The 23,998-nt window shown below is 38.0% G+C and overlaps 1 protein-coding gene across 1 annotated transcript in view; it reads right to left on the bottom strand.

Annotated features, from left to right (window-relative positions):
• ARHGAP10 (Rho GTPase activating protein 10) overlaps positions 1 to 23,998 on the bottom strand; it is a 235,057-nt gene that overhangs the window by 111,442 nt on the left and 99,617 nt on the right. The window contains exons 14-16 of the mRNA XM_029950836.1: positions 18,899 to 18,973; positions 12,176 to 12,263; positions 3,880 to 3,938 (exon numbers count right to left, since the gene is read on the bottom strand). Coding sequence (XP_029806696.1) covers positions 3,880 to 3,938; positions 12,176 to 12,263; positions 18,899 to 18,973 — 222 coding nt within the window. The remainder of the gene's footprint in view (positions 1 to 3,879; positions 3,939 to 12,175; positions 12,264 to 18,898; positions 18,974 to 23,998) is intronic.

Here is a 23,998-nt window from a genome sequence, read left to right on the forward strand (position 1 = left end):
CCAGTTAGGCAAATACCAGAGCGCTGGATCCTATAATAGTTTTATTTTTCATCAGAAATGACTTAAGAAGTTTGTGATTATGACTGTGCTTCCCAGGTAATTTGACTACAGAAAGAAAACATATAGAACATTGCAAGACAAGTGTGCTTGTTAGGGAGGAAAATATTTTTGTATGATGCCATATCGGGCATTCTCAAACTAAGCTTAACAAGAGTCTAATCCAGAATGTGTCCAATTTTTCTCAATATGATATAGAAAGGACTCTGAGCCTGGGAGGCTAAGACAAATGGACTGCAACCTTCTCCGAGGTAAGAAACATCACAGAGTAACACATTCCGATAGACACTCCAGCCTTCCTCAGGGGGGCACAACCTTTTGCATTCCTGTGCAGACCAAGTAAACTTTTATACTAAAAGCTCATTACATTATCTCACAAGGTGGATGATGTGAAGTAATAAGAAGTATATATATTAGTCTCTGCTTGGAGTGCTCAGAGACTCTTCTAATATTTAGTCTTTGACGCTAGTTCCTGACACAAAACTCCTACAACCTCCATAGTTTCGTAAGTGATAGGAATGTCTGATGCTGAGCTCCTAGGTCCCTTGGAATTTCCTGGGTGATATGATCATCTTTTGTTCTAATGAGATGACTTTTAGTGGGCTCCTAGATAGTGCTGGTCACCAGAAAGACCAAGCTGTACTAGAAAGCTCAGAATTTTCAGCCCCACCTCCCATTCTCCAGAGAGGAGAGAGAGGCTGGGAGCGGAGTTCACAATCCATAATATCTACATGATGATGCCTCCATAAAAACAGTAGAGCCTGGAGAGCTTTGGAATGGGAGAACACATGTCCAGGTCCAGAGGGTGGTGCACCCCAGCTTCTCAGCGACAGAAGCTTCTGTACTCAGGATATTTTTGTATCTCATCTTATGTATCTCTTCGCCTGGCTTTTCATCATATCCTCTAGCACATCCTTCATTACATAATAAGCTGGCAAATATAAGTTTGTGTTTCCCTGAGTTCTGTGAGCCATTCTAACAAATTAACATACCAAAGGTGGAGGTTGTGAAGCACTGATTTCTAGTCAGTCAGTCAGAAGTTCTGTGGGCAACCTGGGAGTTGCGACTGGTATCTGCCATGGAGCAGTCTTGTGGGATTAAGCCCTTAAACCAGATTGAATTTTAGGTTGCTCAGCTGGTATCACAGACTTGGTTGGCATGGGGGGAAAAAAAACCCACACAGTTGGTGACCAAAAGTGTCAGAAGTGAAGTATTATGTGTGCAAGGAAAGGAGAAACAAAGGAGTGGTTTTCCTAGACGGATGAACTCTAGTTCCTTTCAACAATGTCAGTTAATTCTCTCAGCTGAGAGGAATTAGTTAACTCTCAATTTTCTCTAAAAAAAAATTTTCATTTCCTAAGGCATTCAACACTGAACAGCCAGTATTTTTTAAGATGAAGAACAAAAAATGTTTGTCTTTTGTGGTGACAAAAATGAAATAAAATTCATATTTGTATCATGCACTCCAGAAATTAACCCATGGGTTCTCAACAGAAGTCTACAGAAAAGGGGAGGAAATAAAGGGACAGATGAGAAACCTTCAGAACTCTCAGTAGAAAGGGCAGAAGAGACCATCTCAACAGCGCGGAACAGATGGAAACCACCGCACATGACTGGAAGGAATCAAAAATTAGTTTCTGCGCTGGTGTGAGAGGCGGTAACAAAGACTGGCAATGCTTGATAATTTTAGCAATCAGCTCTGCTAACAGACACTTTTGCACAGCAAGGTAATCTCTGCTGTTGTCAATGGAAAACGAAAGCTTGATGGCAATCCCCGTTTTCCAACAATATTCAAGAGGAGACCAATTCTGGCCACCTGACTTCTGTTAACGGTTTCACGCAATACTTTGAGAAAGATCAGAGAATTTGCTGGCACACTCCTTCCTAAGAAAGGCACTGTGCGTAGAGACAGGGGCATTCACAGAGATTCAAATAAAAAATTAAAAGTCCACACTGGGAATGTTGGACACACCCACTGAACACATGTACTTTTTCCTATTAAGTAAGGTAACTACAGGTCCCATTCCAACTGCAACTCCACTTGGGTGAAAATACATGCCAATAATTACAGTAGCTACAGTATTTCTTTGGAACAGGCCTGCTATTCAAATCAATGTGAACTCTCTTACAGCATCCCCAGAAAGGTGGGAGGCAAAACACAAGGTACAGGTCTTAGTAGGTGACAATACCGTTTGCATGAATATGCAATCTCTTCAACCACATTGTTCAAGCACAGCCTCAAACTCCTTAAACTCATTTCCTACCACCATAGACTTCACTACCACTCCTAAGTCCCCACCTCTTAGGAAGACTTCATCTGACAAACAACATTGACATTAGAATTTCAAACACACTGGCTTCAATTACAAGGTGTGATAATCATAATGACACTAACTTGTGGTAATTTAAAACCTTATTCCATAATCACTTTATCTTTCTCCAACTCTCAAAGGAGTCTAGATTAAAACTGGCACTCTTCTGCTTTTTCCAGTCTCTAAGGCAAACAACATGAAACAATTGTCCTCCAACTAGACTTTAATTTCTCTTTCCCCAGTTTGCCAAAAATGCTACAGGGAAGAAATCAAAACAACTAAGCATTTGCTTGAGTTTTTGCCAAGAAATTTTCCCCCCTTCCTTGATCATACAAATTTTCTTAAAAAAAAAAAAAACACCTCTTCCGCATGAAAATAAAAGTGAATAGAACCACATTACCACATTTTTCCCTTTTCCAAAGGTTTATTTTATATGTAACAGTCTAGCTGGGCCTACACATTGCTTCCCTCTGTAACGCGCTAGGAACCTTTACACTGGCTGAACCAACGACCTCACAAGAAGATAATATTTAAGGCGATGTTCAGGCAACAGTACCATAGCACCCAGAGGGATACCTCTAAATTTTTCAACAAATTAAACTATGGAATACATCCAAGAGAAAAAGGAAATGAAAATACAGTTACAGCTACCATCAGTGCACCTGTGAAAACCAGTACTGCAGGTCTTAGCCAGTGGAGCTGGGGTTTTGAATTTTAAATCAAGATCCCTATAATCTGGCAAGTTACTTAACAAGTCTCAACCTTCATCTCCTTAACTGTTAAATACCTAACATCAATGTACTTCAGAAGGCTTTGATGATTAAATACCACGTGTCAAACACAAAAACTAAAGTGTATGAATATTAGAGAGAAAACAAGACAGCTTTAAATGAGTATGACTCACAAAAAAATTAATCATAAATTAAAATTCTCCTGACTATAGGCCTTTCTTATTTAACATTTTATCACACATAATTCACTCTATCAGATACTGTGTGGGCTTCTGGCATTATCTCACAATACTCCTTCTGCCTGTAATTTCCATTTAATATCCTTCTATGTGAAGCCATTTCCAACCTGCTAATCTCTCCAAATCTGCTAATCTTCCCCAACCTTCTGCAAGTTAAATACTTCTATGTTCCCATAACGTTTTGTTCATATCATTCCTATATGTTTTATGGGATCGTGGGAGGTGTGTGTGCCCAAATACTTGCTGAAGAATTGACTCCTGAGAGCAGAAATCCTTTCACGGCTCCCTGTATCCAATATCTACCAGTGACTAGCACACAGTATGTAATAAATAAATATAAATGAATGAATGAATGAATGAACATATTACTTGTCCTTCTTTTTCACCCTTTAAAAGAGGGGGGATCCAAACATCTTCTGAAGTGATTTCTATTTTTAACACAGATGGCAAGAACATGAAATTAGATTTTTCATATGGAAATTTTAGTTTAAACACACTATCAACCATCCAGGTGTCTCTGCACCTCTACATAATACTTACTGGCTGGAACAATGAAATCTCCATGTAACTCATAGGTCATCAGAGGCTCTGGAAGGCTCCTGTATGAAAAGAACAGCTCAGAATTACAAAACAGACCACTGCTCTTTGTGTTCATTCTTTATAAAAGGTTATAAATAGGATATGCATGTCTCATTTAACGTGTAAAATTTCCCTAGGAAACATTTTTACATATCAAAAAGATACATAAATCAAATGGATTACCTTATAAACCACTATCTGCACCAGGTAGTACCAAAGCTTAAGCTGCCACAAATCCCTATCAGATCTAAGCACGTAATATTTCATATTTAATCTTCCCAAGTACCTTTACAAATATCTGGTTTTTTGCATAAAACTCCCTTCCACATATTAAAGACATTCAATCCAACCAAATATAAGTATATAATTTTGAAAATCATCTCTAGAACATTAATTGAAGATGCTACAAAAATATGTTAAAAATTTTAAACAAATATCATAACCTCTCCTCTTACGTCTCTCTATTATAGAAACATGATGTCCATTTCTGGCTTATGTGTATGAAACAAAAAAAGATATAAAATAAAATACATGACAACTTGAAAACTACACATGTAATTTTAACTTTCTACCAAGTAGATTACACGAATCATAGGATATTTTCTCGTGTGGTCGATAGAATGCTGAGTTCAGTCAACATTTATCTGTTATCTTAAGTTTTAAAAGACTAGATCTCTGAACTCTGTAAAAACACTTAAAGAACACTTAGACAAGTACCAATCTGCACAGTCTTTCTGGAGGGCAATCTGGCAAGATATTAAAAATCCTTAAAAGGTTTAAATCCTGTAACCCGGCAATTCCTCTTCCAATGCTCAAGAAAAAAAAATCAAAGACACAGACAAAAATTTAAGATACAGACAAAGGCAAGAAAAATGCGGGGATAAAGAATTTGTTTCACACTGATAAAAAAGAAAATTAATCAACAAGACAACAATCCTACATGTTGATAAATCTAATAATAACAGGAGCTTCAAATTACATGAAGCAAAAACTGAACGATTATGAGAAACAGACAAATCCACAAGTATGGCAGGAGATTTAAATACCTCTCTGTTTTAATAACTGATAGAATAGCAGACCAAAAAAATCAGTTAGGATACAGAAAATGTGAATAAAGCTATCAACCAATTTTATCCAGTTGATATGTCCTTCACCTAAGTGAGAGTCCAGCCAAAGGCAGAAAACACATTTTTTCCCCCAGCACACATGGTACATTTATCAAGACAAACCATATTTTAGGCCATCAAACAAATCTTAGTAAATATAAAAGGTTCCACTTATACCAGCTATTATCTGGTTACAATAAAAAAATTAATTAAAAACCAGTAACAGAAAGATACCTGGTAAACCCCAAAGACAGAGAAACTAGAAAGTACTTTAAACAAAATAAAAATACAACATATCAAAATTTAAGGGATATTATTAGTAAAGCAGTATTTAGCGGTAAATTTTTATCATTCAACACCTATATAAAAAGAAAGGACTTAAACCAATGACTTCACTTTCCATCTTAGAAAGCTAGGGGAAAAAAAGAGTAAATTTGGGGCGCCTAGGTGGCTCAGTTGGTTAAGCGTCCAACTTCGGTTCAGGCCATGATCTCATGGTTCATGGGTTCGAGCCCTGTGTCAGGCTATGCCAACAGCTAGCTCAGAGCCTGGAGCCTGTTTTTGGATTCTGTATCCCCCTCTCTCTCTGACCCTCCCCTGCTCACGCTGTCTCTTTCTCTCAAAAATAAATAAACAACATAAAAAAAGAGTAAACCCCAAATAAGCAAAAGAACGGAAAAAATATAAAGATCACAGCATAAATCACAAAAAGATAAGAAAAACAATAGGAAAAATAAATCCAAAAGCAGTTCTTTGAAATAATCAATAAAAATGATAAATCTAGACAGAGAAAACACAAATTACCAGTGCCAGGAATGACAGAATGATAGAGATAAATGTAAAACCACTGGAAGCTCTAATGGTATTTAAAAGAAAATAAGGGAATAGCATAAACAATTTTATGCCCAAATTCAGTAATTTAGATGAAAGAATAAATATCTTGAAAGACACAAACTACCAAGCCTCACTCTAAAAGAAATAGGTAACACATCTATTGAAGAAGTTGAATTTATAGTTAAAAATCTTGCCAATAAGAAAACCCCAGGCCCAGATGACTTCACTGGTGAATTCTACCAAAGAAGTAATAAAACCAATTCTATGCCAATTCTCCCAGGAAATGTAAGAGGGAGGACTTTCTTACTCATTCCTGATGTCACCCCCCCAGTACCAAAATTAGAGACATTACAAGAAAGCAATAGATTTTATTACTTATGAATATGGATGCAACTATTGTAAATAGAATCAACAAAGTTCAAATTCATTAAGATAAATAAAAGGATAATACATCATGACCAAGTTGGGTTTACTGCACAAATGCAACATTAAAACAAATCAATGCAATTTGCCACACTAGCAAACTAAAATAGAAAAACTGTATGATCATCTCAATAGATAATTCAGGGGAAAAAAGAGCTTTTTCTACCAATGGTATAGGAGTGACTGGGTATTCATATTCAAAAGTGAACTTGGATCCATATCTCATACCTTACATAAAAATTAACTCAACAAATCACAAATCTAAGTGTAAAACCTAAAACTATAAAACTTGGAGAAGAAAATAGTAAAGAAAACCTTGGTGACTGGATTAAGCAAAGATTTCTTGGCACATCACCAAAAGTACAGTTCATACAAAGAAAAACTGACAAACTGCACATTAAAATTGACTGCCCTTTGGAAGACACTATTAAGAGAATGAAAAGACAAGCCACAGGCTAAAAAAAATTTGTAAAATACATACCTAAGAAAGGACTTATAGCCAAGATACATTAAAAAATTATCAAAACATAGTAAATGAACAAATAAGTCCATTTTTTATTGCATGGAAGACTTAGACACTTCACCCAAGAAGATACAGAGAGAGCAAATATGCACATAGAAAAGCTTAACATTATCAGTCATTACGGAAATGAAAATTAAAAGTACACAAGAGGGGTGCCTGGGTGGCTCAGTTGGTTAAGTGTCCGACTCTTGATTTCAGCTCATGTGAAGATCTCATGGTTCCTGAGATGAGCCCTGCATCAGGCTCCATGGGGACAGTGCAGAGCCTCCTTGGGATTCTCTCTCTGCCCCTGCCCCACTCATGTTCCCTCTCTCTCTGAAAATAAATACACATTAAAAAAAATGTACATGAGCTACTGCTATACAGCTATTATGGCTGTATACCACTATACAGCTTCAATGGCTAAAATGAAGAAGACTGACCATAATAAGAGTTGGCAAGGGTGTAGAGGAAATGGAACTTGTATACAACCACTTTGGAAAAACATAGTTTGTCAATTCCCCAAACTGTTAAACATATATCCAACATACAATCTAGACAGACATTCCACTCCTAGGCTTGACCTAAGAGAACATAGGCCTGTTCACTCAAAGATTCAGACAGAAAGGTTTTCGGTAGATTTGAATAGCCAGAAGCTATTCATCAACAAGGGAATGGACTATAAGAACATCTGTGGTGTATCCATTCAATGGAACACTAGTTAGCAACAAGAAGGAATGAACTATTGGACTTGTTACAACACAAATGAATCTCTAATATGCTGAATAAAAGAACCTAGATATTTTTAAAAAGACATTTTATTCCATTTATATGTAATTATTAAAAATGCAAATTAATAATGTACAGTGAAAGAAAGTAGGACCATGGTAACCTAGGAATGAGGAAGTGGAAAGGGAAAGGTGGGAGAGATGGATTCCAAAGGCACTAGAGGAAACTTTGGGGGGCAGGTGGTTAGGATCACTATCCTGATTATCATGACTGCTTTGCAGGCATACACACGTGCCAAACTTATCAAAACGTACACTGTAAAAATGTGCTGTTTATTATATGTCAACTTGACTTCAATAAAGCCGTTTATAAAACAAACAAAACAGATGCAAAAAATATATTTACAAGTTATATATTCCCTTCACACGACTCAGGAAACATACGCGCACATACACAATAACAACCATAGGCACATTAACTAAAACTTAAAGCCCTAGTAAGGAAAAGCTGTTCCTTATTTCCCCTCATCCTCCTCTTTATCTCCTACACTCTCATTTAAAGAAGAAAAATAAAAGCAATTACACCATAGCCTAAATAAAAATTTTTGTTTCAAAATATGGACAAGGAAGGAAAATGATGACTTGGCAAAGAAGGAACGCTAAATGGTTCCAGAAAGAAAATGGGGAGGGGGAGAGAACATTTGGCTTTTTTTCCAATAAAAATAAACTTGTATCTAGACATCTTCTACAAGCTACTTCTACCATTGCCATATATCAGCTAGTCAATATAACATAAATAGTAAGTATTTAAATATTGTTGAAGTTAGGGAGGCAGTAACAAAAATCACACATTCCCCATATGAAATGTATCCTCTCATCTTGCCATCCAACATGTTTTGAGCTACCTCACTTTGCCACCCCTTGGGATCTAAGAACATAAATCATAATATTTATCTAACTGGGCATTTTCTTCCCAAAAACTTCCATTCTAATTTCCAGTCTTTAAAAGTTTCCTCTAGGTAAAATCAGTTTACTAAAAAACCTCACAAAATAGCTCATCTGTCCCTTCACAATGGGAAACCATTGTAATGAACACATTGCTGAAAATCCAAACTACGGTCCGAAAAGATAGGTAATCAATCAGAGAGCTGGTTTTCAGCCCTCTAAAACACTAAAGAATTTTTGCTTCAAGTCAGTAGAAGAACAAGAGAGATGCCATAGATGCTTTTGCTGCACATCTTTATCTCTCTCCTAGTGTTCTAGGGGTTTGGCTATTTCCCTTCTTCCACCTCCAGCCTCCTATCCAGTAAGATGGCTAGGTTATTTGCAGTGAGAAAAATTCAAGAGCAATAGCTTTTGTGGTGAGAAAAGCTATATTCGACTTTGTGCTATGGCGCCTTCAGTGACAAAGCTGGGATTCCAACCCACACAGGCTGGCTCCAACCATGCTCTTGACCATCATGCTCTGTTCCCTCTTGTACTGAAAGAAATGCATATGCTCAGGCCATAACCAGAGAGCCAAAATACAAACTCGGTTTTCTGCCATTTGGTGCATCACCAGAGTATTACTGAAATCCTAATTACTGCATTTTTAGTTGCTAAAAATAACACAGGGGAAAGAACAGCAATCTAAGTTTCAAAATCTCCCAAGGCATCTGCCATTTTATGATAATCACTTTATCACATTCAGGCAGACTGTGTATATTGTTAGGAGTGAAGTTATATAATAATAGCATCTCATAATGTTGTTCTGTAGGCAATGTTTGCTTAAAAGCAGAACTCAAAAGGATAAAGCAACGCAATGAGAGAAAAAGGCAGAAAAAGCAACACAAGACCAGGAGTGATAAGGGTCTAGCTTCAGGAAGTACCAAGAACTAATTTTACTTACGGTACTCAATAAAAAAGATCCTCTAAGTTTATTAAACTACTTATCCCACAAGTAATAAAGAAAGAAAAAAGACCTGGTGTGGAACAGGGAAGAAAAATACCCCATGAAATTGATTACAAAAGAACTGGATTTTTGCCCTTAGTTTCCCACCAATAACTAAGTCACTTCGGCTAATCCCTTTAACTATACTAGCTATGACTTTATCAAATAGTAAAATGGGTTTAAAGCTACCTCCTGGAGTGGCAGCACCCTTTGCTCACCAAGTTTACAAGTCAACTCATTGTATTTTTATATCCCTTTTCCGTTCTTTCATCCATCTACTACATGGTTTCTCAATCTCAGCACTCCTGCTATTTTGTACATTGAGGGGCAAGGGTGGGTTGTCCCCTGCACTGTGGGAGCCCATCACCGGCCTCCATCCATTACATGCCAGTAGCACCCCCTTTCCAACAATCATGACAACCAAGTATATTTCCAGACATCACCAAGTATCTCTTGGGAGATGCAAAATTTCTCCAGTCAGGAAGCACTATCTCTGAGTGACAGGCACAACTCTAGATGCTGGGGATACTGCAGTGAACAAGACACATACAGTGCCTGTCTTCAGGCAGCTTACGTTCTAATCCCAAGGTGGGAGCTAAGGAGATTCATTTTGTCCATAATTCTCATCCAAGCCAGTTAGTCACCATCGGTAGCAGATGGGAAGGCAGCCATAAGCACATAGGCTTAGCCTTAATTTTATCCCTTTATCAGCTAGGGATATTAAGAACAATACCGTACTTAAAACTTTAAGGGGAAAAGATTTTAACTGGTTAAAAATATCATTTAAATAAAATACTCAAAAATAGGTAAAAAAGAAAATCTGAACCCACTGATAAATTTTAATTTCATTAAAAAGTGGGAAAACCAGATAACACAGGCCTCCTGATATAATACAGGAAATATATACCACCACTACAATGTACTCTTGCAATAAATCATTAAAAAAAAAAACCTAACCTGAATCTGATGAAATCTATAGGTTTAACTGTTAGTTTAAATGAAATATGATGGCTAAAGAAACATGTTAAATGACACCTTGACACAATCTTCCCTAAGATCTAGTAAATTCTATTTTAAAATGACCCAGGTTGGTAAACAAACAAGCAAACAAAAAAATGCTGAGGGAGAAGAAAAGTGTGCAGAGGAAGGCGACCATATAGTTAAAAGTGACTTAAAACATATCAATCAAATGAAATGTGTTGACATTACTCAAACCCTGTAGGAATTTGAGTAAATATAACAAGAACTTTTGGGGAAAAAAAATCAGTACAAAATCAAACATGGACTAAGTACTGAATGGCATTAATTTTGTTGGGTATGATAACTATTCTTTTTGCCTTTCTAAACCTTTTTTAAATCCTTATATTTTTATAAGGATGTACTTTAATATTTATGGGTGCAGCAATCAGATGTTTTAGAAAGTCTTTCAAATTATCCCAAAAAAAGTAGCAGGTAGAGAGACTGAAGAAACAAGAAGGGTAGAGTGTTGGTAACTGCAGAAGCAGAATAATGGGATCGTGAGGACTCAGTCTACTAATCTCTCTGTGGTTGCACAGACCTGGAATTTTTCGAATAGATGAACTGCTTAAAATATAAAATAACATTTCACTCTATGTGTTCATTCAAACCCAAATACCATCTACCTGAAACATAATCCTATGTGCTGGTTAAAAAGAAATGATGCAGGAAAGCAAAGCCATTGTCCATTAAGTCCCCAACAGACCTGCAGCACAGGAACTACAATCATGGGGAGCCTCGGTGGCTCAGTCAGTTAGGCGTCCGACTCTTTGTTTCAGTTCAGGTCATAACCTCACAGTTTTGTGAGTTTGAGACCCACATCAGGCTCTGCGCCTGCAGTGTGGAGCTTGCTTGAAATTCTCTCTCTCCATCTCTCTCTGCCCTTCCCCCACTCAAGCTCTGTCTCTCTCAAAATAAACTTAAGAATTATAATTGTAATTTTTTTCCATTCACTCACTTTTTTCACTCACTTTGTATTATTCTTCATCTAACCTCAAGCTTTCTATCATTAAGTTTTTCTTTTTTTATTAAGAAGCATAATGACACATAGCAATGCTGAGCCCTATTCTAACTGGTCCTAAATATTTTCTATAATAAACGCAAACCGTAAGTTTACTTAAAACCTCAAATAAACTTCTTTAAAATATAGCTTTGTATTTATGTATTATCATTATAAGCCTCTAGGTTCAATTGTCTATCATTTTTTAAAGTTTGTTTATTTACTTTTAAAACACAGAAAGCACAAGCAGAACCTGATGTGGGGCCCAGGCTCACTAAATTGTGAGATCACAACCTGAGTCGAAATCAGGTTGGAAGCTTAACCAACTGAGCCACCCAGGTGCCAAAAGGCTCAATGGCTTAAATCTAAACAACATCATAACAAAATCTTCATTTATCCTAAAACATAACTAAAAGATTCAACAAAAACTGATAAATGGCCTTCTTCCTCACCGCTTCGTAACATTCAATTCCTAAAACAAACGTCTACGACAGACATCTACTTCACACTTACTATGTATTCCAATTCTATTGCAATTTACCTAACTGACATTCAACTACTACTGGAGCCACTTTCAGAGACACAGATCCCTCATAAATGTCCTCCTGTTTTGTAAGGTTGAACTCAAGGATCGAGATCTCCAGGCAGAGTTGGCATCTGCTGTGTGTTAGACGCCCAAGAGCCCACGCCTCCCTCCTGTTACTGAGGGGAACTTACCTCAAATACTGTTTCAGGGCACTTGTTATCGTCTTCACTTCCCAATCTACAGAATTCTCCAAGTCCACCTCATTGCATGTTTTTACATCTAGTGAGCAAGCAGGCGAGAAAACAATTAATTAAAGCCTTGAACATTCAAAGGTCTTCTTGACTGGCTCACAAAGTTTCCATTTTTAAATGGCCAAACCACAAATAACTAATTCTGGGATTCCTTATAAAAACATACACAATCTCTTCTATTATAAGCCATGTTCTATTATTAGACATTCCTAAACAACTTCAGAAAATCCACAGTGAAGATCAAGGTAGCAGGATAAGACGGGGCTTGGAGGAGGGGCTGGGAGGCTGGACACAGTAAACATTTCAATACTCACAACTACAGAGCATACACAGCTGTGACGACCGCCATGGTGGCAGTTATTACTATTATTAAAGACACTACTCAGTAGCCAGGGCTTGGGGCATATGGCATCTGCAGTGTCTACATATTTTACCATGCTTCAGGTGGCCTTACTGTTATTACACTGTGTTATGACAAGCGTAACAGGAAGCATGGTTAATGGCAAAATGGCAACAAGTCAACGGGAAGAAAGGACAGGAAGTCTGGTTCCACACTTCTACGATCTGGACTCAACAGATTATCTTTCTGAAGATTAATGCATGATCAACCACGAAAGCACTATGGTGATACATAAATTTAAATTCAACTTTGACATTAACATTATAATTCATACATTCACCTAAGAAATATTTACTGGAAGCCTCTGTGCAATGTTTCTGACATTCATTCTAAATAAAACTACTTTTCTTTGTCCAGGAAGTATATTAATGATTTGTTTCTTCCAGATGCCCTTTCAAATAGCTAATAAACTCTATGAGAAAAGGATGTGTAACTAAACAAACAAACAGGGGAGGGTAGGGGAGAGGAAAAGAGACAGTCAATTCTAAAAAGGAAGAAATGGGGGGGGGGTCTGGTTGGCTCAATCAGTTAAGCATCCAACTTCTGCTCAGGTCATGATGTCATAGTTCATAAACTCAAGCCTCACATTGGGCTCTGTGCTGACAGCTCAGAGCCTAGAGCCTGCTCTTTCTCTCTCTGCCCCATCCCTGCTCACTCACTCTCTCTCTCTCTCTCTCTCTCTCCCCCTCTCTCTCTCTCTCAAAACTAAATAAACATTTTAAAAAGATTTTTTTAATAAAAATAAAAAGGAAGAGATGAGTCATGGTTGAAATAAAAGGAAAGGATGGTGGGAAACAGAAAGGGAAAGGTCAACCCTCTGTGTACGGGGGCATCTTTGATCTGTACCAGGTTGGGCTTCCATACTCGGCTGTGGCCCCTGGGAGAAGTGCAGCATGTTCTCACAAACCTGGGCTAAAATCCTCACGGCCACCCTAGGCAGCCACACCACTCAAACCAAGTCACCCCCACACCTGAACTCCAGGTTTTCATGTGCACAACAGAGATCATGTAAACACTCTTACAGAACTACGAAGAGCCGCAAAGCAAATCAGGAATGTGCAGATATCCTATAAATTGTTTAAATGAATATCCAATTACCACAACCAAGTCACTAAAAGTATAAGTATTCAGTGGTGGTTCCTACTCAAAGGGAAGTTTAGTAAATGGGTTATGATGACAGATATTAAACAATCAGTAGAAACTTGGCTGGTTTTCTACACTCCCATCAGGCAAAGGAAAAAATTAGACATTCCTGGAAGGGACTTGATTTCTCCCTCACTCCAGAATGATGTTTCAACTAAGAGCCAAGAAAACTAGTTGTTTCAGACTTTCTTTTTCTCCCTTACACTGTATTTATCTATAGCGGGAGAAAACATCTTGTTAGTATTTCCTCTCTAAAGGTACTCAAAGGAAAAGCCTTTTAGCATGCCACTTAAGAAACTTTAGGTTTGGGCAGTGACAAGATAGGCAGCAGCTCACCGATCTCACACTATGCTATCCTTGAACTTTCTGAAGACAAAGTATAACAGGAAGTGATGGCTATTTCACAGCCATAGCATCATACATATGAAGTCAATTACTCAAAAGTCTGGAGACTTTTTAAAGTCCTTCAACAGTTCTTGATTACAGCAACTGACAGCAACATGCAATAAACCACAACAATGGCAATTGACACTGCTTACATTTTGATCAGTTCCTACAATTCAGAACTCATTTGTTACCAAGCTTGTCAGACAAGCCACAGATACATTCAAGAAATCAAAATAAGCACCCTGATTAAAGGTGCAATCCTTTATAACTGGGACTAAATAATTCTGTTCTAAAGGCTTTGCCAACCCATTACTTCAGTAACTGAATATTCTCTCTCTCATTAAATCAATTATTTAAATCTCATTTTAACATACAAGTCAGATAACACTTTCAATCAACTTGCTACTGGCAAATCAGCATTTTAAAATCCAGAAGGCTTCTAAAGGAAATCTTTTATTTTCATCTTTCTACCAAATTATCATTCTATATTTTGAGAATCATATTCTTTCTATGGAAAAATAAGCCATCCTTTGAATTCATGGGATAAAAAGTAGCTGTCACATCAGAGGCTAATGACTACAGAGTGTCTATGGTACTAATCCTCTATTAAATTTTCACTGTTTTCAAATAACTCAATCATCCCTAGCAGTTCTTTGGAATCACTGGATGCACTGGGACTCGGTAAATTTGCTAATAACTTATTTGGGATTCAAACTTAAAGATGCATTTGAGTGTTCAATCAGAATATATGTTCTACTCTAAATAAAGAAGGGATTTTGCTTCCTTATGGACTAAGGGAAAACACTTTTATGGATTAGTTAAAACTAGCAAGCACAGATATAAACAGTTAATTTTTTATTTGGGTGAATGTTTCATAATTATGTATCCAGTATTTTTTTTGAAACTGGAAATTTTCAGCCCCACCTAAATGCAAAGCACCTAAATTCAATATTCTGAATCTGTAATATTTAAAGTACTTGAGGGCACACTGACTGAATAAATTTTGAAAATATGCATTATAAATCCAAAATCATAACTTTTCACCTAGATTACTTTGTTTTCCCCAGTCTATATGAAAAAGCTGTTCTACAAATAAACAAGGTAATTTTTTTAAGTAAAACTTCTAAATTAGCTGTACTCTTGTTTTCTATGATTCTGTGTCTAAAAATAAAATCATCCTGCCTATTTTGTAGGTTAAATTTACAAATAACCACCAAATCCAACAACACACTTAAGCGACCACCACATTTTCTTTTAATTTCCCCTCCCTTGCTCTGATGTTTTCATTCTTCAGTGACGAAGCGGGAAAACACTGAAAACGCTAACCCATCTGAATTCCAACCTGTCGGTAACTATTGTAATTAACTTGCTACATTCTCACCCCATTTACTGAAAATCCATGAGTCACCCAAACACACCTCATCCAGTGTTTCTCCCTTCCCTCCCCCAAATGCTCCAAAGTTTCTATGTAGAAAAACAAACAAAAAACTTTTACAAAGCTATGTGTCTATAGATGCCCTCTCTTAGAGCAAATGGGGAAGGAAAGAAAAAGACCTGAAAACGGAAGGAAGACAATTGCTCACTTGGACTGTTTTTTGTTTGTTTTTTTTTTTTAACTTAAGAAGCATGGTCCTCGGAGAAAGTTGACTGCTACCTTCTGCTCCCAGGATAGAAGACGACTAAAAAGACAACTCCAATCACCATGACCTGAACTGGAGGAGTAGATGTGACATTTCTATTTAAAAGACTTTCTATGGTCAACTGCCATTTGTATTTCTTGTTGGCAGAAAAGAGAGAGGAAAGGGGTGGAGGTAAAGGGGGCAGTGGGGGGCGGGGGGAGAGAAGACAGGGAGAGAAGAAGAATGGAAAGAAAGATTTTTATTTTAATCTTAAATATGGGGGGAAAAACACACCAAAAAGTGAAGAAGACATGCAAGATACTAAGCATTCACCCTCTCTTTAGAAATCATAAACTTTTACACAAGAGTAAATACTTAAAACATTTCAAACAATAAACACGTTATATAAAAAATGGAAGTAATAGAAAAACATCCAAGTAAATAATTAGTTGTCAAGAACTAAGGAACCAAGTTAACAGAAGTTCTTGTCAAAAATATTAAATGCCTTGAAACTTTTTCTCAGATAGTAAAAAAAAAAATGGATTATGTCTCATCTCTAAGAAGAAAAATGCATTACAAACAAATTACGCTTTGAAAAATCCAAATTTGAAGTAAACATTACCTGGGAGGAACAGAAACTTAAAAAAATAACTGCCTCACACTGGGGCCCTGGGGTGAATCAGTTGGTTGAGCGTCTGACTCTGGCTCACATCCTGATCTCATGGTTTGTGAGTTCAAGCCCCACATTGGGTTTGTTGCTGTCCGCACAGAGCCTGCTTCAGATCCTCTGTCTCCCTCTCTCTCTGCCCCTTCCTTGCTTGCACTTTCTCTCTCTCTCTCTCAAAAATAATAAAAATTTTTAAATAAATAAATAACTGCCTAGAACCAAATAAGCAAAATCATCAGAATTTTGGGGGCAGGGGGGAGAGTTGATTGGTCTAAAAGAGCAAAGCTAAAAATCTGGCAGGCTCATCCAGTTTTTTTCTCTTTAAGATATAGAACTCTAGAACAACATAGGGAGGTGAGAGAAGATGTAAAGAAAAAATATCAAGGAGACAGGGTATACACGACAACACAGAACTTTTAAAATCCTTTTTTTCTTTTTGGAAGAGGTATAAATTATTTATTTTCAAAACTTAGTGAATCAGGATGGAAGGAAAGAGATACATTAAGGGAATTTTAAATCAAGATATAGTGAATAAATCTATTTTATTAAGACCTTAAGTTTGAGTTGGTACCAAAGTAACAAGAGAGCAGTATTAATTTTAATAAAAAATCCAAAGTTTCTGACTGGCAATCTTAAATTCATACTAGGAATCATTTATGGAGTAAGTAAAATAATTTGTAGTGTGTAGTGCCCACCTCCCCTTTAGAAGGAAATAATCAAGTCAGTCTCATCCCTCTCATTAATTCTTCAACTTCCTGAAGAAATGCATCTTGGGAAAACCCTGCATTTCCTTTGTCAGCTATCACGCTTGTATCCTGGACTTCTCTGCTCTGAGTCTCGTGGAAAGTGAAAACAGTTTTCCGGGTCATGAATTTTTGAGGGTTTAGATATTTTAAAATACCTTGCCAGTTCAGGATTATCTTGAGACATTTCCCATGAGCACAGGAAACTACCACCTTAGTTCAGGGATGTAGATCAAGGGGGATTTTATGAGATTAAGAACAAATTTTGAGACAGCTTAACACTTCCCTGTGACCACAGAGACACCCTTGTTTGAACTTCCCTTGAACATGAACAAGAAGATAATAAAAATAATGCTGGGATCCTTGTCACCAATTTACTGCCTAAGTGTGCCTTTCAGCCAAAATATCCCCTTCCGATACCAAGAGCCTTCTGATTCTAATCATTATTACACCATCTTGGAAATGAGTGAAGTGTTTCTAATTTTAAAATTAACTAAAAGCAGATGCTGTAGCCCCATTAAACTCTTCCAGCTGCTACTGAACCACTGGCAACCTGAGTCTATTTAATTTGGAGACCACTAATGGTATAAAGGAAAATCTGACTGCCAAAATTGCACACCCAAGTTAAACCAGAGCGGCAGAAAATGAAAACAGCTCATGGAAGCAAATGTATTCTAAGACAGCTCTCCAACTGATGACGGGCAATTTTTCCTGTGGTTAATAGCAAAAAAAAAAAAAAAAAAGTTATTGCTTATTAAATCCTTAACTCAAATGCAGCCCAACAAGCAATCCTATCCGCAACATGTCAGTTGATTTTATTCATCTTGGTTTATGCTTCCTAAAAATGAGTCCTTCCCACAATGTTTTAAGATGCAGACAGGTTTTGAATGCATTGACAGCATACCTGAGGGCATTGTTAATATTGATTAATTAAAGTGAGATATCAAGTTAATTAACATTTAGCAAGGTCAAAATGACAGATTGGTTTGACATACAGGCCCTCAAGCCTGATGAGTTATCATCACTCCTCAAGAGGCAGCCAGCTTTGGGGCAGGGAGAGAGGCAGGGCACCTTACAGGTGGCACTGAACCGACAGCAGCATGTAATCTAAAAGCGCTTTGTCATTCACGCAATGTCTGGGGTAATGAAATGAATTCACTTGCTGGCTTCCTCCAGTCTGTGATGCCAAAGAACACTGTGTTATCAGCACAGATGGAGCATGCCTGGTTCTGGAGAAGAGCCTGGTAAAAACTACCAACAAGCCGTTGTGAATACCAATGAATCCATGAGACTCGGATCCTCGCTGTCAAGTGACAGTTTTGGAAGCAACATAAAAATGAGTGAGTCCCAGTGGTCTTGTCCGACCAAATGTACTGTCAAGACTCTGGACGGGCAATTTGGAAGCCATGCAAATCACAGAGGCCCGACTGCTACTTTCCTGTGAGAAGCAAGCACAAGACGACATTCACCCATGAGCTGTGTTTTTTTTTTCCCCACTTACTAAGAAATGGAACACACGGTAGGAGGGAGTGGATAATCTGTGCCGAGACCAACACTATTCTACTTCTCGGCATCAACTACCTCTGCTCAGGAGAAAGCTCATCAAAGCACCAAGTGTGCTGTACGTTACTATGAAATACTGAGTTGTAAAGTCAATGAACATAAACAAATAAAGCATGGAAAATGATTAGAAAAGAGGCATACCCATCAACATACTCAGAAGTCTCTGGACCTTTGAACTCACCCCCACAACTCTGTACAGTCCTTGGTCATTTATACCTATTGGAAGAAACAAAGTGTTAGCACAACTTAAGGCAGTCATATTTTAAAAGCTGTCAACAAACAATTTGCATTCAGAATCTTTGCTAACTCACATTAGCAGCATTCCTGTTGACTATAAAAATAGTGCTCGACAAAAGCAAGTGTTTACCAACTTGTTTTAGCAGCTTGGTATTCATGAGTTATGGTTGGAAAATAATCTCATAAAAACAGTGTTCCATGTGCACAAGATGTAATGAGTCAATGTTAATGAAATAAGTTCCTTAAGTAGGACACATGTGTACCAATGCATTTTGTAAAGATGCATTCTAATTTTCTCATGTATCATGTTTGTTTATTCTTGATGTTTTTCCTGAAAAGTTTTTTTAAAATAACATGATGCTAATTAGTACACAGAAAGAAAATCAAAATCAAAGTTATTTGGATGATTCTTTAAGACCATGGAAATGCCTTCAAAACTAAGGCAGAAGTGTTTTTGTTTTGGATTAAGAGCTGCTAGGTGCACTGTCCAGTGAGGAGCTCTGAAACTCCCAAAGAATATCGCTGCAAAGTATACATCAAAATGAACCAAATCACAGCATTCTCTCTCTCCAGAGCCCTGGGAAACAATGTATCTCTGGGCACAACAGATGAGAAATAGGGGCAAAAAAATATATTGTCAAACAGAATATAGTATATTGATTTGAATAAAACAACTGTAAAAGGGCATTTTTGAGGCAATCAGGAAACTCTGAGTGACATAAGATTATGTCAGCAAATGTCCCTATTTTTTTTAAGTACATACTGGAAAGAGTCAAAGAAACCTATCTGAGATTTGCTTTAAGAGCAAAGAAGGGTCCGATGAAGTGATTTTACCAAAAGTAAGAACACGGGAGCTCACTGTACCAGTCTCTCTACTCTTTTTATGCCTGAACACTCTCATAATAAAATAATGACTTTGAAAAAAACATGACTTTATTTCTCAAACAAGTTGCAGCTTGCTGCCTGTGTTTATTTTCCACACAACCAATGTTAAAGCTAACAAGAACAGGACTGGCAGAAAAGATGATGATGCCTCTAATCCCCAAAGTTTCCCAAACAACACAACACCAACACCAACACAGCCACGGAATTTGCCCAGGAAAGCATGCTTTCTTTTCATCTCCCCAAACCAGACCGGGTCTGAAGGACTGGCTGCCAGTCAAGGCTCAGTCACTCCTGAGCTCTGAGCTCTGAGATCATGGGCAAGACTGGAGACCTGAGCCTCGATGATGTATCTGAGATCAAGGACAGCATCCTGACCTTGTGTTATGGTGGGGAGATACTGAGACGATACCAGCACATGTACCATCAATTATAACACACGTCACACGTGAAAGCTCTTACCGCTCCTTGCAAAAGCAAGTCTATGTTTTCCTTTTCTCTATTTTGCCTTCATTTATTTTTCCTTAATCATTTTTTAAGCTTCTCGAATGTCCCATTTGTCTATCTGGTTTTTGCTACATTTTGCACCCCCCCAAAATCCGTATGTTGAAGTCTTAAACCTCACCACCTCAGAATTTGACTGTCTTTGGAAATAAGGACTCTAAAAGAGGTAATTTAGTTGAAGTTAGGTCATTAGGATAGGTCCTAAAGCAATATGTTTAATGTTCTTATAAGAAGTTGGAGGGTACCTCAGTGGCTCAGTCGGTTAAGTGCCCAACTGTTGATTTCAGTTCACATCATCATCTTGTGGTTCATGAGGTCAAGCCCCATGTCTGGCTCTGCACTGACACTGTGGGGCTGGCTTGGGATTTTCTCTCTCCCCTCACCTCCCTTGCTTGTTTGCTCTCTCCCTCTCAAAATAAACACTTAAGAAAAAAAGAAGTTGGGACACACATAAAGGGAGAAGATGGTCACCCACAAACCATGGTCCTCAGAAGAAACCAAACCTTGGGGCACTTAGGTGGTTCAGTTGGTTAGATGTCCAACCTCAGCTCAGGTCATGATCTCCAGGTTCATGAGTTCGGGCCCTGCATCAGGCTCTTTGCTGATAGCTCGGAGCCAGGAGCCTACTTCTGAATCTGTGTCTCCCTCTCTCTGCCCCTCCCCCGCTTGTGTTCTGTCTCTCAAGAATTAAAAAAAAATTTAAATCTCTCTCTCAAAATAAATAAACATTTTTAAAAAAGAAGTTGGGACACACACACAGGGAGAAGACAGTCACCCACAAACCAAGGACAGGAGCTCTCCAAAGAAACCAAACCTACTGACACAAGGGCCTCAGATTTCTAGCCCCAAGCATTGTTAAATTTCTGTTGTTCAAGCTATCCAGTCTGTGGTACTTTATTATGGCAGTCCAAGCAAACATATACATCTTCTCTCTCCATTATCTCAACAGAGCTCAAAGAACCCGAAGAGCAAAGGGTAGCCCTTCAGTCTACACATATCTGTTCTAAAGATGCTTTGAATGCTAACGAATCAAAGCAGCAGAGAGGCACCTTTCTGATGGGAAACTCACTGACTCTAAAAAAGGGAAAAAATTCAGGTCAGCCCTGCCAGGAGTTGATAAAATAGAAAGGAAACTGTCAAGAAGCACAAAAATCAGAGTGTGAGCCTGCTAAAAGAGAAAAGACCGGGCCTCATTCCTTCCTTCTCCTAGAGGCCAGGAGGCCAGTCCGGAGTTTAGAGCCAGAACACTATTCTCAAATACTACTTCATCTAAGAAACCTAAAATAGTATGACCGCCATGCCAAAAGAGCAAGTCATATTCTGCTCAAGCAAACGTGTGTCTTTGAGAAGTGCCTGAAATACACAGAAAAATGAAATAAGAATGTTACCTCAGCAATAATCATCACTCTATGCTGGTAATTACTATCAGATAATTGATCAAGTTCAAATTCATCAACCTGAGAGAAGCTGAGTTAATTGCTAATGCATAATGAAAGGTGCAAGGGGGAATTGACGCTACCCAACACAGTATCGACTTTTGTAAGATGAAATTTAAATAAACCTCATATAAAAGCAGGTTAGAAACAGCATGTAACACACACACACACACACACACACACACACACACCCTATGTAGGATTTTGTTTCTTGTTAAAATGTCCTTAAAAGCTCTGAATTAAGAAAACTGGAACATACTTTATATCTCTGAACAAACATATATCATTTAAAAAATTAAAAAACAAATAAATACATATGAAGAATAGAAACTGACCATTATGCCAAGTCATAGGAGTGAGTTTATCAGTCTCTCCAGCTTCTCTTCCACATTTTCCCCTATCAGCCCAAGGAGTCACTATTTCTAATCACCAAGTATTAGAATTTGGAGATTTTTTTTACTTCCTCTCTATCACTTTCCAAATTCACTAGGTTGATGTGCACAATTTCTTCACACCTCAGACTCATCTCTGCTTCTTCAACACAGTCTTGCATTTTATGCACACATATTTATTAAGATAACCCTGTAGGGAAGCACACACAACCACAATTCATTCTGAACACTTTTTTTTTCAAGCCACAGTGATTATCTAAATTCTCTGCCATCCCCATGTAAGAATAAGCCATCACTCAGATCCAGTCTAGATTCCTCAGCTGAACAAGTAGGTAAGGCATAAATACACAGATACCCACAATGGGCCCCACCTCACCTACCCACATGTATTGTGGAGTATTCACCTCAACCAGAGCAAATCCAATCTACCACCCACGAGTCCCCAAATTCACTCCCTTCACCCCTCCCTCCAGGTTGTCTCCTTGGACAGAAATGCTCTTCCCCTTCCCTCCTCAAATTACTTACCTGTCAAATATTTATTCATCAAATATGTGCTAAGTGCTATTCTAGCTGCCCAAGGTTCAACAGTGACCAAAATGAATCCCATCTGGACCTTCAAAAGCACATAAAATCCCACCTCGTCTAATACCAGCCTTTTTTCTGAACATGACTCATAATTAATTCTTCGGAACACTTGATCATATATTTTTTTAATTTTTTAATGTCTTTATTTTATTTTGAGAGACAGAGCAAAGAGTGAGCAGGGGAGGGGCAGAGAGAGAGGGAGACACAGAATCTGAGCAGGTGCCAGGCTCTGAGCTGTCAGCACAGAGCCCAATGTGGGGCTCAAACCCACAGACTATGAGATCATGACCTGAGCCGAAGTCGGATGCTTAACCGACTGAGCCACTCAGGTGCTCCACACCTGATCATATTTTAAAACAAGCCCACAATCTCTTATTCACAATTCCCAAAATCAAAGTCTTCATGCTTGACCTGACATCATATTATTTATGCTTGTATTTTTCACCAGTGTGAATATTCCTAATTAACCATGTTAAATTTCCACACATCTGAGGATGTTGCATACAACATAGCGTGTCCCATCCACTTTCTAAAACACATCCAACCTCATGGTTTCCAGATTAAGAATTGAGGAACTGTGTTCTACTTTCTCTTCCCAAATACACAGAGACGTGGAAAGACAGTAGGTCAATCATGGGTTTTGTTTTTAATAGCTTTCATGGTGCCTCACGTGGAATAGTTGGGCACAGAAGAGATCCAGCTAGGGTCTTGGAATTAATTTGGAATTACAGATAGAGACTGCACTTGGGCCAAAACAGACATTACAATTAGGAGCTAAAATCTTAAAGTTAAAATATCTTGTTACAATTTTTCACGGATATCAACATTCCATGATATCATCACTACAACTTTTTAACTTTTAACAAAAATTTCTCATCTGGTCAAAGTTATAGGCCCAACGATTTTTTTTTTTTCTTGTAACAAATAAGGTTGTTTCTGATCAGCAGGGTAAGTGCGCTCCATTACAGTGATGAGCAGTTGATGACAGCTGTCCCTGGGCAAAGTGGACAAGGTGAAATCACATGTGTCTTGCTTCCCACCACCTGTCTCCTCCAATCTCATACAGGCCTGTCACTGAGCACCAACCACATCCTTCTTGAGGAGAAAGCAAAAAAAAAAAAAAAAAAGAAAGAAAGAAATGAGTCAAGTTTCATCATCATCTCTGCCCCACAGGGTCCCTCCTGGAACCCGGATGATGCCGCCAG

Source organism: Suricata suricatta, chromosome 1 (genome assembly GCF_006229205.1).
Source record: "Suricata suricatta isolate VVHF042 chromosome 1, meerkat_22Aug2017_6uvM2_HiC, whole genome shotgun sequence".
Lineage (NCBI taxonomy): Eukaryota > Metazoa > Chordata > Mammalia > Carnivora > Herpestidae > Suricata > Suricata suricatta.